The sequence below is a fragment of the Actinia tenebrosa genome, unplaced genomic scaffold (assembly GCF_029948245.1).
Source record: "Actinia tenebrosa isolate PJP-AT-01 unplaced genomic scaffold, QUT_ActTen_1.0 PGA_scaffold15__27_contigs__length_11533743, whole genome shotgun sequence".
NCBI classification, from domain to species: domain Eukaryota; kingdom Metazoa; phylum Cnidaria; class Anthozoa; order Actiniaria; family Actiniidae; genus Actinia; species Actinia tenebrosa.
This window is the reverse complement of record NW_028292575.1, coordinates 535,883-553,380: the sequence shown is the minus strand read 5'-3', so window position 1 is coordinate 553,380 and position 17,498 is coordinate 535,883. Positions and strand designations below refer to the sequence as shown.

Sequence of the window (17,498 nt, the reverse complement as noted above, 5' to 3'; positions counted from 1 at the left end):
AGTATCATAGGTCGGGTATGTTTTTTCTATATACTAAGATTATCCATACAAGATCCTGTCAACCGACGTCCAATCCGGGCCCTCAAAACCGTACTTGAATGAAACTAGTTTTAATCTTAATAAAATAGAAACTATATGTGAACACAGAAATATCTTTTATTAAGAGAAGAAGAAGCTACCCAGTATCTATTAACAATTATTTACCTACTTCTCGATTAGTTTTAAAGAATACACTTAGCGCGGAGAGTGTTTTGTGTGGGTTGGCGAGTTGGCAGTTCGCAAGCTTTTGTTTGAGGTTAAAGCCTATCATCGCGATGGCAACTCAGCTCCGCCCTACTGTCTTGATACACTAATCGAACAATCTAGATCTAAAAGGACCGTATACTATAGACCTTCTAATTTGGGCGTAATGTTTTCCCTTTATTTTGAGTTCACATGCAATTCCCTTGATTATTTAGTAATACTTCATTGCTCTCTGTGGTAACAACTAAAAGACTTAATGACAAGAATTTATCTTAAATTCTGGACTGATCTAAGTCAGGGCACGGCTCAATGACAGATCGAACCCTGAAACAACATCTAGGCTGATCTAAGTCAGGGCACGGCTAACCGCCACAGATGCAACCCTAAAACAACCTCTGGATTGATCTAACTCAGGGAATGGCTAACTCACAGATCGATTGAAATGGGACAACATTACGCCCAACGCCAAAAATGTCCTAGTAGCAAAAATTCTAGCTAGTCTAGTCTTGCTAAAAACTGCCTAAAGTCTGTCGCCTCCCTCACAGCTTGTGTTCTTCAATGTTTGGATCTTTTTCAGATTCTTTTTCTTTTTCTTCCTCGGGGACCTGTAAGTAAGGTATTCATACTTTAATTTTCATCTTAAAGGCTACAATTTAACCTCCCCAGGGAACTATAGAGGGGACTGTTTTAGTAACTGTTCCCAAAATAATCGTGATGCTAATCTTCACAATGAGAGTTTAAACTCTGTTAAAACTCTATTGGGAGGAAGGAAATAGGAAAGTTGAAATTATGGGAAATTAAACCGTATGGAAATGGGAATAAAAAGATTGATGGAAAAGAATCACACAAAAAATTCGCGGAAAATGACAGAAAAAGAAGAAAAGAAAAAAAAGGGAAAACAGAGAAAAAGTATCAAACGTGAAAATAGCGGACAAAAGGGCATTAATTTTATAGTACCTATAATTCTTGAATGATTAATTATCACTTTATTATTATGGGGAAACCAATTTAACTAGCAAAAGTGATCGCATATTAATAGCACTAGTACTAGTTAATTTCTCGCTCATTCAAAACAAATTTTAATTCAGATTTTTTTAAAAACTATTTAATTCGAAATCGTTCAACACATTTTAAATAGTTATATAATTATTATTAATCAATCAGTTTATTAGATTATTAATGTCTCTTTATTTGTAAGATTATCAAGAATAATTAATCCAGTTATTTTTCTTTATTTGGTTATAACTTTTGAAAGGAATAGCCATTCCGAGGATGAGGAAAAAACTGGGTCGAGTCGGCTTTGCAGTGCATTGTGGGGCTGTTTTGGGGACGTATTTTCAAGATGGCGGCTATTTCGTCGCCTAAAACAGCCCCAAAATCAAGAGAAAATGAACTAAAAGAAGGAATCCCCGTGCCCCATCATGTGTACACTTTGATGCTATTTTTAGAATCATTGATACTATTTTTAACTCGTTACCATGCCCGCGCGATAGTCATGCTTCCCTTTAATGCCTCGTTTTAGGACACGAAAAGCGCCATATTTCTCTACGTCCACAACAAAAACACAGGCTTTGTTTACTGCAGGACTGGAAGCCGCCTACTCTCAAGAAATCAACCAATCGAATTCTTCGCTCAAAATATCTCCAAGCTAAAAATAACATCAAACTGTATATATAAAGGCTATATAGGTAGGATTCCTTCTCTTAGTTCATATTCTCTTGCCAAAATGCATTCCAATGCCAACTCGACCCAGTTTTTTCCTCGACCTCGGAATGGCTTATAAAGAAAGGTTTATACTGATGTTGTTTACTGAACAAGAAAGTGAACTGAGAATTATAAAATAGATTTTCTTTCTCATTAGTTGCTCAGTTCAATAATAGTTAATGTTAGAGGTATTGTACTCCATCTCATTATAAACTATGGTTAAATACTGATCCCCTCTTCTCGAATATTCATATTTTATGATACCTTATTAATCAAAGCACGTGTTTTTCCACAAGATTAATGTGTTCTGACGCATGGCCAACGACTGGTATGTCAGGCGTCTGGAAATAATTTGAAAAACTCAAAATCAAAATTCTGATTTAACGACCGCATTGGGCATTTAATTTGTAGGGCTAAATTTCTAGGACAAGATCAGATATATCCTCCAGCCCCATAATTCCATGCGCCACAAGGTCGTTTCCAATCTCTCTCTGAACTTTGAAAAGACTATCAAAGATCTTGCAAGGGAAAGACGTTCTTGAAGATAACCTTCATTAAACCAAGGTCAGTCTAAACCTTGAAAAAGATGGTTATGGTGATTTTTACGAATCATTAGGCTTCGTTTTTAATGACAAAATCTCTTAAGATGATACAATTTTAAGGTGACTAGCTTCTTTATTCGGTACTGATCTTTATAATGTAATATTCCTTCGTAGTAATCACGCGATTCCTTCCCCCACACACATTCACATCCGACAAGATAACTTAAGAAACTTTAGGCCTTTTAATTTGAGTTTTCGAGTTGAGTGGCATAGTACAATTCAATAATCACAAAAGAAAAAGTAAGACGTTCAACGATGAATATGAATTTACTCCATTTTCGTATGCGTTGGCCATAAAAAGAGATCAATATTTATTAACATTCAAAATGGCGCGCAAATATCACGTGAACTATAAAAACGTCACTTTATAGATCTACCAATGATATTCCAAAGATTGGTGTATAGTTTTACGTATATCTTACCTCCCAGAAATCTTCATCATCAAAAAGTTGATGGTCTTCTGGAGGCTCAAAGATACCCAGCTTGACAATGAAACCTGTTAAAAGAAATCACAAAAGAATTTTTGAATGGAAAGTTTTTGCTGGAAGGTTCCCAAAAGGAAAGGTTACGAGTTCCATTCAACGTGGTCCTCTTCAAACACCCTCAAAGCTACCTCTGGGCTGATTTAATCCACAGATTGAATTAGAATTAAGCAAATGTTGAGATTGGGAGTTTTGCCGTCGACCGAGGAACTGAGAAGTTTGTATTGAGAAGTGTCGATTTTTGTAGATGTGGCAAAAAACGAAAGGGAAAATCTCATTTGTTTTGAAAGATAGTCAAGAATAAAGGGAAAATTGTCAACCTTTTGTCGAAACGTAGTCAAGAATGAAGTCCATTCATAGACCTGTCCTTTTGTTTTTTAACAATCTTACTGAACAACACACACCCTCGCATCCGCCGCCAGCTACGAATATCTTACCTGTGATCACTCCACCGACCAGTGCAATGGCAAGGGTGACAAACAGAGCCGCTATCTGGTAACCACCCATCTCTTTCGCGGTGAAACCATCGCCTGTATCGAAAGCAACGCCCATTTTCTTCAACTTGAAGAACTCAGTGCTGTTTTCCTTTGGAGCCATTCCACCCCAGACACTGAACAACCTGAAATAAAATACAATAAAATAAAGTGAGATGAAATAAAAAGAGATGGAATGAAAGGAGAGGTGAGGAGAGGAGAAGAGGAGGGAGAGGAGAAGAGGAGGAAGAGGAGAAGAGGCGATGCACGGTAGAGTAATACATTGGTTACCCTTCATATCCATAGTTTTCAGCTTTGGCACTAGCTGCAGTAATAGCTCCAACGATACCTCCGATAATACCCGGCATGCCATGCAGGTTGTTGACACCACAAGTGTCGTGGGTATTCAAGTGCTTGTCCATGAAGGGCTGAGAAGAAGAGTAGTAAAGAGAACGAAAAATAAATAAATAGATAAATAAATGGGAAAGGAATCTGTAAATCAGTAAATATGTACAGAATTATCCACAGATTTAGAATGGTTCTTACAGTGAGGTAAGCATATCCAAGAGTGCTGATAGTGCCTGAAATGGACCCAACCAGCAGTGCTCCCCATGGATAGATGACCATGTTGCAAGCAGTTCCCATAGCAACTCCACCGGCTAGTGTGGCGTTTTGGATGTGAACCTAAATGAAGGAAAACATGTGAAAACTCCAAAAAATAATCACCTAAATAATTCAAAGACTATGCGTTTGCGTGACATTCCAGATTACGTGACAGTAAAATGCAATTAATAAGGTCGTGTGACAAACAGAATAAGATGGTATGACAATCCTTCCTTACCATGTTGAGCTTGTACCCCTTTTGGAAGAAAGGAGACAGAGCAAAGGTGACAACACACGAGGCAGCCAATGAATAGTAGGTATTAATGACAGCACGATGTTGGGCCACGTAGTCAGGGGCAACAAGAATGCCATTGAAACTGGGCCAGAATAACCACAAAAACAGTGTTCCTATGGAAACAAAAACATGGATGAATTGGATTGAATTTTTGATCCGTCGTTCCCTAACTGGCTGTTGAAATCGTCCTCCCTCCCACTTTTTCTCCTGTCCTGTCTCCAAGTAATATGTAAGCACCATTCTATACTCACCAATCATGGCGAACATGTCGGAATGATAAACAGCTTCTTCATTTTCATTCTCACTATTGGATGCTCTGTACAAGATACGTGCTACAGCCAGACCAAAGTAGGCCCCAAATGCATGAATGATCATTGAACCACCAGCATCAGCGATCTTGAGGTAATGTACGTTGATGAATTCGTTGATGGCGAAAAATACCGCCTCCAAGATTCCGATGATGAGAAGCTGAAGACGACTGACTTTCCCGAGGACGGCGCCATAGGTGATGAGGACAGCGGCAGCGGTGAACTCTGCACCGGTCAAACTGAACCAAGAAAAGAAAAAGAAATGAATGGATGGATGGATGGATGGATGGATGGATGGATGGATGGATGGATGGATGGATAACGGATCATTAGCTTTCCTAACACACTGGCTGACAATAACAAGTGGTGAAAAAATGAAGAAGCTGATTATATGGTTGAGTGGGGGAAAAAATATAAGCTCTAGAGAGTCTGTCGATTTAAGCAATTTCCTCCAGTTTTCCGTGGTATTTCCTCTTATTTACAACGATTTTCGTCATGTTGCCGTCAACTGAATGTTGTGGACTCACGGGGCGTAGCGTAGCCTTAGACCCGATCCCCATGGAAATCAATCCCTATCATACTCACATTTTGACATCAATTTTGATGTGTTTTTCCCCTTCTCCAATGATTTGGTTAAACACACCAGTCATGACAGTGGCCCACTGACAAACTAAGGCGGCGATGAAGAAGTTATAACCAACTGCTCCATAACCGTACTTCTTGAGAAACGTCATAAGGAAGCCGAAGCCGATGTAGATCATGACATGGACATCCTGGAACACTGGAAGAAAGGGAAATGAAAAATGGGTAAATGAAAAATGAAAAATAGAAAAAATGAGATTTTATATTATAGAGACCGCTGGCTGTTTTGAACCATCACCTGGATATTCTAGTATTTTCTAGAGATTTTATATTATAGAGACCGCTAGCTGTTTTGAACCATCACCTGGATATTCTAGTATTCTGAAGAAAAGGGAAATGAAAAAATGGGAAAATGAAAAATAAGAAAATGAAAAATAGAAAAAATGAGATTTTATATTATAGAGACCGTTAGCTGATTTGAACCATCACGTGGATATTCTGGTATTCTGAAGGAAAGGAAAATGAAAAATGGGAAAAGGTAAAAAATAGAGATTATGAAGAACATCCTTCGAAATTAACTCATTACATTAATTATAATAATGATGACAGTTGATGTTAATAAATTAAATTTCAAAAGGAAACTGTCAAGCTGACAATAGACATAACAGGGCCAACCTTGTTACACGTTAGCGGACCAATACAATGGTCCTTATGCAATAGCCAGAGGCTTGTGTCTTGAGCTTCATTTTGACTTTTCTAAGTAGAAACACGATGAATCTTTCATAATTTCATGTGAAGCATGAAGCTTGATTTTGTGCAAATATCTTCACGTAGCAAAAATCTCTTGAGAAAAGGACACTAACTTCATTTCTATTTGCTCAAGCAAATAAATATTTCACATATTTTTATGCTCATATTTTGATAGTCTCCCTTTGGCAGTTAGGCATGGTTTATTTTTTTGTCATCTTGTGCAACTCGTTTCGCAAGAAGAGAAACCCCGTTAAGTGTCGAATGACAATAATTTCACATCTAGTCCACATTATTTTTTCAAGTCGTTACGACACTTGATTTTTAGCACTTACTTATAACCACTTACAATAAGCCACAACACAAACGCATTAACATTTGTACTAGCTCTCTTGTTGTATGTAGAGTGAATTACTAAATAGTACAAAATAGTGCTAGTTAAACAATAGAAAACAATGGAATTTGCATGAAATTGTGCTATTTAGTATTACTAAAGTTTCACGGATTTACAGTGGCCACTCTAGTACATAAAAGTACAAAAATATTTCGCAATGGAGATTACATCTAATACTCTTAAAGTGCACCTACACCCTATTTTTTTAATATTCTTAACTGTTTGTACGGAACTTTTTAAAATGTTTTGTGGTATTTCGGTCACATTTGAAAAAAAAATTGAATGCGAAAAATTGTTTTAAAAATACGAAATGCGTGGTCCATTACCGCAGAATCAAAGCGGGAGTCTGGGTCCGAGTGTGACGTCACCCCAGGCCATGACTTGTTGCTTGGTGCACGAAAGTTAGTAAACAGATCGAGTACTTTTGAAACACAAGAGATTTTTGAAGACAAATTCGTGAAGATGGACTCTGATAACTCTGATCTAGAGACATCTTTTGACTTACAAGATGAATACGATGTTGAGGACGAATGTTTTGACTGTTCTGAGCAGTCCGATTCAGGAGAATATTTGTCAGTCGAAGGAAATGATGATACCTCTGAGTGGTACGAAGGGCATCATTCAGGAGAACCTCTGGCAGACGAAGAATGGACGAGACAGTATGAAAATACTGAACGAGAAAATGCCAAGATTGAGGAAATGCTTCACAAACGATTGACTGCCGTTAGCGTAGTAAGCGAATGGTGAGTTTTCTGTGCTATTGAAACATAAAAGCGCCCCGTGGATTTATAATGCGAGAGCGGTTTCGCCAAACCGTAAACAATGTTTTTGAATGAGCTCGAGGATGACACTAACCAAGATTGCGACTTTTGTAAGCTTTACAGTTTCTTGTTACGTGTACATTGAACATTCGTGTTTTTACTGTTTGTTTTGAAGGTGCAAGTGTGGCAATTGCTCTACTGAGATGCTAGTAAATATAAGCGAATGCTATTGCTGCAAAGAACTCGACGGATGCGACGAAGCTCTCCATTCTCAAGAAGTCCTTCAAGACCTTGATGAAAATGCCGAGCTGAACTGCATAACCGAACATCCTGGCTTCTCAGCAGTATGTCTCCAAAAATGGAGTCTTAAGCTAGCAGCTGATAAGTACAAAACCAGAGATCGGAAAAGATATCAACAATCAGGATCAGAGGAAAGGTAAGCTGAATTTGTGGCTTCTTTATGTACACATTATACTTTAACCAAAGAAATTATGAAAAAACCTTATCAATAAAAAGTTAAATATGCCAAAAATATTTTTATAAAGCAGTTTGTCCTTCTCGACATTAATTCCAAGGATTGCATGGGATATGATAATTTTTGCAGTGAACCAACCCCCAAACTCATGAAATTACCTTAATAAATCAAACTATTTTATATTCATTAGTTATTGATCATAATTTTGTTGTAATCACACACTAAACTGATTCATTATTGACATTCCAGCTTCCTTCGTAGCATTGCATATAGGGAGTTCACAAGACTAGTGCATGGGTATTTGGGATACAAGAGACGAATTCCACTACCAGCCTGTGCTTACACACGCATCAGAGAATGTTTCAGAATTTCTGAAGATGAACTACACAGTGGGTTTGAAATGGATCTTGAGCCTTTAGTTTGACTGCACAATGACAAGATATAAAAATAAAAAGTATTTAATACAAATTTTGTAGATGAAACAATTTAGTGTTTTAATAGTCGATGTTTTTTTTAATTTCTTTGGTTTTTTGGACAGTCAATGACATTCTTGTGTCCTTTCATAGGATTTTTGCATAGGCTGCAATGTGGGGCTCTCTTGGCATGTTCTCTACTTGTTAGTTGGTTTTGTTCAGGGACATCTAAAGAAAAAATATTAAAAATGTATAAGTAATATAAAATTTATAAATTTAGCTAAGATGTAAAAAGTACCTGCACAAGTAGGAGGAACATCCTCAACCACAATGCTTTTCCTGTGCAAGTGCTTTTGAAGAGCCTCCTCTCTTGGCTGCTTCTCCAGCATTGAATTCATTGGTGCTGGGGTCATCTGTCTTAATTCATCTTGTGCAGCAGTCAAGTCTTCTTTTGATGAATTCATGAACGTCTGGAAAATTTCTTCCACGTAACCTATAATAAAAATTGAGTTTAAAATTATGAGTGACAAAAATGTAACCCTTGAAGCACAACACATAGCCTACCATAGTCTGGTTTTACTCTGACATCCCTTATCGTGGCTTCTCCATTTTTGAACTTGGGATAAACCACCTTTTGTCTGTTGTTGCCTCCCGTTGTTTCTACCTCTCTCCGAAGATTAAGGTTGAAATGCATAGCAGCAAGAATGTGTCTGAAAAGAAAATATCCAAATTTTAAACATATGCAGTTGGATTTGACAGGGTTTTACCTTTGGGGTTCATTGGACTCCCAAGTTATCTAAAATTGAATCCTATGGCATATATGTTTTTCAAACTCTCTTTATTTCAAAGATATTTTCGTGTCTCTAGAAAGCAATCTATTTTTGTTTGGGCGTCCTATTCATATTTTTTTTACATATATAACCCAAATTTGGTGATCTTATTTATCAATCAGGTTTCTCGCTAAAATTCTAAATACAAACCGGCAATACATTCCAACATATGAATATGCAATCATTTTGGGAGCAAACTGATTGATGAGGGAATGGAATCCTTCCAAGCAACTGGTCTGCGCCCAAGGGGAAGCTTGCTGGATACCCTTTTTCAGAGAATCTTTTGTCAAGGCTTTACAAATTTTTTCATACACCTCTGACCCTAAAGAAAAAAAGGTAGCTTAGAAAGTGTTTTAAATTTTGAGATTAATAATCTTACACTCCTGCTTACTTCTTGGGTGAGAACTTTACACAAGATGACAATAGTTTAGTTTGGACTTTATGAAACTTAAAGCCAAATAGAATACATTATGCAAAATGTACCTTTAGATAACCAACGTCTGGGTTGAAGTATCCCATGATTGCACTTGTTAAAAATTGGATCATCTAGGCTATTGTGAACATTCACTATGTGACTGAGAAAAGATTTAAACTTTGCCCAGATCACAGTACCAGAACCATTTGAAGTAGATGTGGCACTCCAGTACAGATGCCTCTCACAGGGCTTTATCCACTCCTTTACTTCTTCATAATGCTTTTCTTTAGAAATTTTTGTGAGGACTTTCCTGATTTCTGAAATGCATAAAATTAATCTACATGTAGTGGTAGTGCACATGTATTCAAATCTAATAAGCCTAAAGCGAGATGATATTTTACCCCCGACTCTATGCCATAATAGTTTTTAAAATTCTTTCACATCAAAACTTTTGATTCCTTAGAGAATACAGGAACAATAGTCATAGTTAGTGAACATAAACAAAGTGAAAAGGACTATAGTCTAGTAACGGGTGGTAAAAAATCATCTTGCTTCAGGATTATATATAAACTTTTCATGCGTCAGGGCAAGTATGCTCTATATCTACTCATTGCAATAACGGTTTCATAATAATAAATCACTGACAGGTTTAATATTACAGTGCGGCTAATGAAACCGTGGCCAATTGTATAAAATTGACCGGTAAGAATTTCGAACTTAATGCTACCATATGATTGGCTAATAATTCTAGTTTATCAAGTTACCCTGGATATAGTAATCACACTAACTATTCTGCATATACTGTATATTGGTCATTTGCATACAAATCAAAGCAATAATGAAGTCACTCATAACTCACTTTTCTTAAGGTGCCATAAATCAAAGTAGTGGACAATGTTTGTCAACACCTTCTTCATGTGACAAGCAATACCAGTGTGTCGGTCAGATATAAATGTTAAGATCACAATCCCATATCCTATTAGGTAATCCATGCATTGTTTGAAGCCTTCAAACTCCATTGCAGGACTATTTCCCACTTGGTTCCTCTGCGGGCAATGAAATAAAAAATATTTGTTTGCTGAAACAAAATTTGTGGTTCATGAAAAATAAAGATGGCAGTAATTGATATTAACTGCTATTTTTATTATAGATGGTTCAAAAGAGAGTCCTACTGATAAAGTTCATGTCTCACCTGAATTAATGCAAAATGTATAATCATGGGGACAGTGCAACAAAACATGGTATATGCACCATATTTTGCACTGTGCCCCATGCTGTCATGCCGTCCATCACCTGCTAGTACAACACCACTGCCCATGGACTTTATGTTGTCAAGCATCTTCTTCTGGTAGCTTTTCCAGTACATATGTATTGCAGGGAACAGCTTGGTCTGCAAATAAAATACAAAATCCATATAATGCTATTTCTTCTCCATCTTCGATCAGAAGATGCATTTGTTTGTTTATCTTAACTGATTGTACCATTATCATTATAAACTACCTATGACAAACATAGTACAATATATAATACCAACACTCACTCTTTGATGTTTAAAGAACGTAGTCATCGACACACAACCAAGACCCATGTGTGCAAAGATTTTTGATATTTTGGAGATTGATCCCCCAGCCAAAAGGATTGCCATGCAAAGGAGAAAGTTCCCTGCTGGTACACCCCAACCTGGTATCACTGGTTGACTGTGCCAGACATTTTCCCTCTTTAGACACTTTGGGTTGCTGCAGGCAGTTTTTATTACAACTTCTGTCCCAACTTGGCTCACTTCTACCAGGGGGTTATCACTTTTGCAACAGTGACAAAACTTGAACAGCAATAACAGCTGGGACAGAAAAACAATGAACTTTGGCTCTGATCGCAGATTGGTGTCATTCAATTGAACCCTGAAATAAGTATATGTGATATGTGTTAAAAATATTAAATGGGTATATTAGCAGTATCATGAAGTGCAGCTACATTATGTTGTACATGGCATTAGTAAACATGAACATTATAAAGTAGAGAGGGGAAAAACACACCTGTGAGCTGAATTTTCTATATCATCCTCAGATTCATTTGCTGACTCCTCTGACTGTGTTTCATAGCTGTCATCTGGTTCTTCTTCTGTTACTTCCTCCTCGCTTTGGTCATCACTGTCGTAATCCCACTCTGAATCAGTTACACTTTCTTCTTGAGGAACTGAGTCACCCACTGTCTGAGTTGCCTTGTTTTTCGTTTTGTTATTCTTAAGGCCTGATAATAATAATATTTATAAAGATTTCAAGTATTAGGTTCACAAATACATATTAGTATAATATATCCTTCTAGGAACCCTAAGAATGTTTGTCACTTATAAAATCACACATACTTATAAGGACTAGCTACATTACTTACGTCTTGTAAGCCTTCTGCATTCAAGCTTCCTTTTCCTCAGGTGTGATCTCAGGGATATTACTTGGTTTCTCAGCAGTCTCCTTTCTTTTTGCCATTTGGCTTCACCAGTCGTAGGGTCTCTAGTACTCGATGTCTCCTCCGTTTCCATGAAATCGACATTTTCGTCCTCCCTGTTCTCGGCACTCTGGTGAAAGAAAATCGATAGTCGATTGAGCTACACTGTATTATGTAAACAATCATCCTTACTCTACCATAAACAATGACTCGTGTTCAAAACATATGAGTAATAAAGCCCATAAGACTAAGTTGTAATAATAATCACCGTAATATCTTCAGTATTAGAGACAGGAGCAACTTCTAAAACCTCTTCTCTTTGTGCCACAGGCAAGAGCATAGGCTCAGGCTCGCTGACTGGTTCAGTTGTACCAGGGTCTTCGACAGTGGCGTCATCATGATGATCTTGATGTGCAGTACTACTGGGGACGCTTTTAGAAGCAGCAGTCGACACGGTGGCATTTTTTAATGATTCTCTTAAAGTCTATCACGAAAAATACACTTTATTAGTTTCATAAGAAGGTTGCAGTAAATGTTTTAGCTGAGTTTTTTACCTTTCTTCGATTGCGATATGTTTGCTGTTTCTTTGGCGAGTCTAGTTGACCAGCATGTAGCGTGGGGTAAACATTCACTCCAAAACTGTCTCGTTTCAGTCGAGGGATGGCCGGTTTTCCCAAGGTAGCAAGAGTTGTAAATCTTCGCTCAAATGATTCTACTCTAAAATGCACAGAACATATGCACGAGTTCCTTGTAGGCTCCCACTTTGCACGCTTCACCTTTACAAACTTTATCCATCTAGTCCTTCGCTTCTTGGCCTCGGGTCTTTCATCATTAAAATACGGAATACTATGAAGGGCAATCCCTTCAGGAATATTTGGAACGTTGCTACATCCCCAAACTACACATTTGTTGGGCATTTTAGCGTTTGGAAATAAAACGTATTTAAGAAATTTGATAAAAGCAAGCGAATAGTCTAGAAAAATCTGTATAGAATCTGTGGTAATCTTTGGTTGTGTTGGCCTGTGGTGACGTCACACACCGCTCGCCCCAATCTCCTCTGTAATTACGGCCATGGTTCACTTACTTCGGCTAAAATGGTCAATTTTTCAATCTTTGACAGAGCACCAAAAATTCCCGTTTTGATGGATCTAAAAAATTTTTCCACAAATCTGCTTTTTGTGCCTTAAAGTTTTACTCCAGATCAGAAAAAAATAGGGTGTAGGTGCACTTTAACATTGTTGACGTGTGTTGAAGACGCTCTTGATGTCTCTCAAACCATGCGTAAATTGTTTTGCGAAAGATTTCTTAAGACGCGCTGTTTTCAATGTAGGGGGGAAATAGATTGAAACAGCCTCAAAAAATACTTTGCTTTGCTTCAGTAGAAAAAAGGTTTTTAGTTCCACGTGCGTTGAGATATTAGATTTATCTTTACATATCCTTCTACGAATAATTATTTTGACTAGATAGATATTATTGATTAATTAGAATTCAAAGTGATTTGGTCACGTCTAGGAGTAAGTTTTTTTGAAACCACTTGGAACTCCTTTAAGAATATACTCATACTATTCCCACATTGATCAAAGAGTCCTTTAAGTTCTGTAAATATAATTGATGATTTTTTAAAAACCCATTAGAAATACTGTTACAAGCATTTTACAAGCATTTTCCAGCTAAAACTAGTTCAAAAAAACACCGAAAAGTTTTAATTCGCTTCAAAGGTTTTGATAACCAATAAATATAAAGCCATTTCAGTGTTAGAAATTCCAACGAAAATATCTTTAATCTTTATTTTTAAATTTCAATCTATTCTTACGGTGTTGCGTCGCGAACTACGACTACTATTACTATACGTAAGTTTGACAGATTTAATTTCGTAGGATATTATATTGTACAATAGTGTTAAAGGTTATAAGTACCTTAAATTTATGATTTCTAACGCGGACTTGGAAACGTCTGGATGTTTGAAAAGGTTTCGAAACTAAATTTTTCAGGATAAGCTTACACTTGCGGGACAAAGCAATGAAAAATTGTATTTTTTTGAAAGGTTGCAATGCAATGTGTTTGTGTCTGTGAGGCTCCACCCTAGCTCCAATTGCATCTTGATTCATTAGGCATTTTTTTTGGTTTGTTATATCAAGGCCAGTAAAATTTGCAAACATGAAAAAAACGTCTTTTTAATTATTCCAAAGAAATATCAAACTTTTTTTTTTGCAAAATTAAATTTTTTCTTTGCGTCAAAATTCCAAACATTTTTCAATAAGTTTTATTCAATTTGATCAGAAAAATAACATAAATGTTGATAAATCTTAAATTTATAAATCAAACAAATGAAAAAAATCGCAATTGCAATTAAATAATCTGAATCGAAAGCTTTGCAGAAGTAGAAAATGAGAAGAGTTAATAGCAAGCAACTTAACTTACACGAGTAATACACTTGAATGTTGTTTGGTGAGATCGCAGGTGACGAGGAATTCAGGGGTTTGTTTTCTCGGATGTGTGGAGGTACAGCATGGTCGCCATATTGAACCAAAGCTCCAAAAAGGACAATCAAAATGGCTTGGAAAACCAGCGCTACGATGTTGAAAGTTGGTTTATCCGCCATCGCAGTTCTTGTTCTGATCAAGATGCAACGGTTAATAGTTCGATCAATTACGTTTAAGAAACTTTATTGGACCGCGCGATCCGCAATGCATGCATGGTAATCTTTAGTCTGCAGAAATTGGGTTTGACTTTATTTGTTTAGATGGATGGTCAGTAGACTGTATCGGGAATTGCTAGTCATGCCGATAGAAAGATAAGAATCGATACAAGGTTTAAAATATTAAAAAAAAATCAAAACAGAATGTAGTATGATGCCGCAACACTGAAATGGCTTTCCAGAACACTGATACGGCTTGCCGTAACAATCAAATGGCTTGCCATAACACTGAAATGGCTTTGAAGAACACTGATACGGCTTGCTGCAACACTGAAATGGCTTGCCATAACAATGAAATGGCTTGCCATAACACTGAAATGGCTTGCCGTAACACTTAAATGGCGCCCTATCTTAAGCACATACAATCCAACCGGCCAATCACAAGGCCTGGATACGGTACGACAATATGATACGGCTACAGTACATGAGTGACAAAAATTCCTCATTTTCCACCACGAATTATGCTTTATAATATACGATGTGGTTTAGCGTTCCCAATACTAAAAGCACAATGATATATCAATAAGTTATTATCGCACAATCAGCAAGAGATTCTAAACAAATCGAGCAGACAACACATGCTTGTTTTGTCGGCTTTCTAGATCATTGATTCGAGCGGGGGAAAACAAGAGTTTTAATCACGCTTGGAGGCAGGGACGCCAATAGGGTCGGCAGAATTCATTATTCTTTTCCATAAGGTCAATATAAGCTGTTCTTCGTCTGAAACATTTGAATTAAAATGATCCTGGAATATTCTCTATCAATAGGACGCAAGTCAACCAGAAACTCGCTCATGTCGAAATGTTTTCAATGTTTTACAGTCAAAACGACTCAAGCTTACCCCCTCACCCCACCCCCCAGGTTCCATTATTGGTTTCATTATTTATTACTCTTTCTGAGTGCTACCAGTAAACCCGTGAAACCAATACTAATTTTTAGTACTAAATAGTGATAATCAAACAACAGGAAACAAAGGATTCTGTATGAATTACTACTAATTAGTACTAAATATTGTTCACGGGTTTAGTGCGTGTACTCTACCCTGCTAGCAGAGGTTGTTTTTCTAAAGGGCGGATTCAAAATATAATAACCGATTCAGGTAAGTAAGGTAAACCTTAGTCCCAAAATTTGTGCAGCCGGACCAAATAATATTATAGAATTTTAGATTTATGGGGAGCATGCAGTTTAAATCAGCCCATTTCTTCAAGGGTTTAAGAGCAAGATTATCAAACTCACCAAACCGGTATAGAGCCGGTTTAACGCCGGAACAATATCCCTAAAAAATTAACAACAATAGAAGCCTCAATTTACGTTACAGGTCAGACAAGTTCTGATCTCCAGCTAACTTGCGCGTGTTTAAAGACTCCTCGGCAGGCGTCAATAGCTTCGGTAATAATGACGGCTGCGTAGGGGACTTGAGTATGAATTGAGTGGAAAAGTTTCTTTATTATTAAACGGTGATCCTTAAGCTAAGCAAGACTTGGATTTATTCGCATACTGAGTCAACTATTATAGCAAACATTCAACACTGTCAACATACATGGAGTCAAACGTTCAATGCGCATAAGCTCTTAGGTGACCTGACTATGCACTCCTTTGCAACTAATCACGGTCTGGTTCAAAAACATAGAACATAGAACCCACATAGAACCTGATAGAACCGAATGATACATGGGAAGTACATTTAGATGTATCTTGTGATACAACACTTGCAATGTTTATAAATTGTTGTACTGACAGAAGCATGCTTCTAACACATGTTTGATATCGACTGTGTATCTCAAATGAATACATCACCGGATATCAATTTCCCAGAATAATTTTCGGTGTCAACATTAATTTGTTTACTTCGTATATAAATTATTTCAAGAAGCATAAAGTACGCTAAGCATCACAAGAATCTAATGAACTAAGAGAGCTACTACTCGCTTTAGTAGAATCTTCAGTTGTGTATATTCGAGTTGCATGGGTTTTTGCTCACGTTTAAAAATATGATTAGCATATTTTATAGGGTGTGAATCAAATACATAAGTTATCTATTAAAGAAGCAATATGTGCGAGCTCCTTGCGACTACCAGACTTTACTCAGAACATCAGTAAACACACCCAAATTGTGCTACCTACTAGAGTGTAGAGATTGCATACTCACGAGAATAGAACACAGCGATTTCATTTCTTGAAACCGTTACCAGGGGTTCAGAGTAGGTAAGGTTGTGCGTCAAGCCCCCTCGTTTATGTGGCGGTAAAGCATGATCTCCGTAGTCAACAAGTACACCAAATATAACGATGAGAAACGCTTGGAAAATAAGTACAAAGGCTGAGAATTTTGGACTCGCCATCTTTAGCGTCTTATCTTTGAACCCTGAGAACGCTTAACTCTTCCAGGCTTTAGCTGCAAGACGAAATAGCCGACCTGAAGTGCCTCGGTCAAGACAGTAAATGACTGTTTTTGTCATTTGGGTAAGTGATATGAGAGGGTTAACAGCTTGCCTACTCGAGTTACTCGGACCATCCACTGTATCCATGGCAATCTGGATAGTATAAACTTTATTTCGTAGTTAGGGTAGTTTTATGTTCTGTACCACACTTAGTCTTAAATCCGCTTAGAAATGATAAATATCTTTTTATGAAAAGAAAAGTCTGGAACCTGGAATAGTGAATTTTGACAAAGAGTAAGTGAGCAGCAATGCCCTCCGCCTGCTTCGACGTCCTCAGACATCATCTACTAGACCTCCAACCTACCCCCTACAGATTGAATTCCACATAGGCCCTTGTACATCAAATTTCAATTCAGAATGATAATTTGAATTCATGTATGGGGTAATGAGATGCTAATGAGTCCAAAAGGACGAAACAACTGTCTGTGGTGGCCTTGTGTAGCAGGCGTTGCAAAGAGAGAGAGGAAAGAAAGAAAGAAAGAAAGAAAGAATGAATAAATGAATGAATGGGAAGAAAACTTTGGCGCACTAATGATACGAATACATACTGTTTTGCATAATTCAGACTCGTTAACTAAACCACAAGAGAAAAT

The 17,498-nt window shown here is 37.2% G+C and overlaps 3 protein-coding genes across 5 annotated transcripts; 1 reads left to right on the top strand and 2 right to left on the bottom strand.

The window, feature by feature from the left end:
- Nucleotides 1-138: 138 nt before the first annotated feature.
- On the bottom strand, nt 139-16,918 carry LOC116288865 (ammonium transporter Rh type B-like). 3 transcript variants are annotated; one of them, XM_089030591.1, is made up of 10 exons: nt 16,617-16,918; nt 5,296-5,491; nt 4,654-4,949; nt 4,346-4,515; nt 4,051-4,188; nt 3,796-3,932; nt 3,469-3,650; nt 2,972-3,045; nt 2,212-2,288; nt 139-848 (listed from the first exon to the last, which is right to left on the bottom strand). In XM_089030591.1, exons 1-9 carry the CDS (start codon nt 16,804-16,806, stop codon nt 2,220-2,222), a joined length of 1,452 nt encoding a protein of 483 aa, XP_088886717.1. In that variant the 5' UTR covers nt 16,807-16,918; the 3' UTR covers nt 139-848; nt 2,212-2,219. The 3 variants fall into 3 exon arrangements, with proteins under 3 accessions (XP_088886717.1, XP_088886719.1, XP_088886718.1); XM_089030593.1 differs by lacking the exon at nt 16,617-16,918 and adding an exon at nt 14,191-14,425; XM_089030592.1 differs by lacking the exon at nt 2,212-2,288 and having other exon boundaries at nt 16,617-16,917.
- On the top strand, nt 6,636-8,602 carry LOC148910780 (uncharacterized). The gene is made up of 3 exons (XM_089030594.1): nt 6,636-7,176; nt 7,370-7,630; nt 7,919-8,602. Exons 1-3 carry the CDS (start codon nt 6,716-6,718, stop codon nt 8,091-8,093), a joined length of 897 nt encoding a protein of 298 aa, XP_088886720.1. The 5' UTR covers nt 6,636-6,715; the 3' UTR covers nt 8,094-8,602.
- Nucleotides 8,112-12,980, bottom strand: LOC148910779 (uncharacterized). The gene is made up of 12 exons (XM_089030590.1): nt 12,324-12,980; nt 12,038-12,253; nt 11,716-11,899; nt 11,361-11,574; nt 10,868-11,225; nt 10,520-10,717; nt 10,187-10,373; nt 9,396-9,644; nt 9,063-9,234; nt 8,647-8,792; nt 8,381-8,575; nt 8,112-8,310 (listed from the first exon to the last, which is right to left on the bottom strand). Exons 1-12 carry the CDS (start codon nt 12,684-12,686, stop codon nt 8,183-8,185), a joined length of 2,610 nt encoding a protein of 869 aa, XP_088886716.1. The 5' UTR covers nt 12,687-12,980; the 3' UTR covers nt 8,112-8,182.
- Nucleotides 16,919-17,498: the final 580 nt, after the last annotated feature.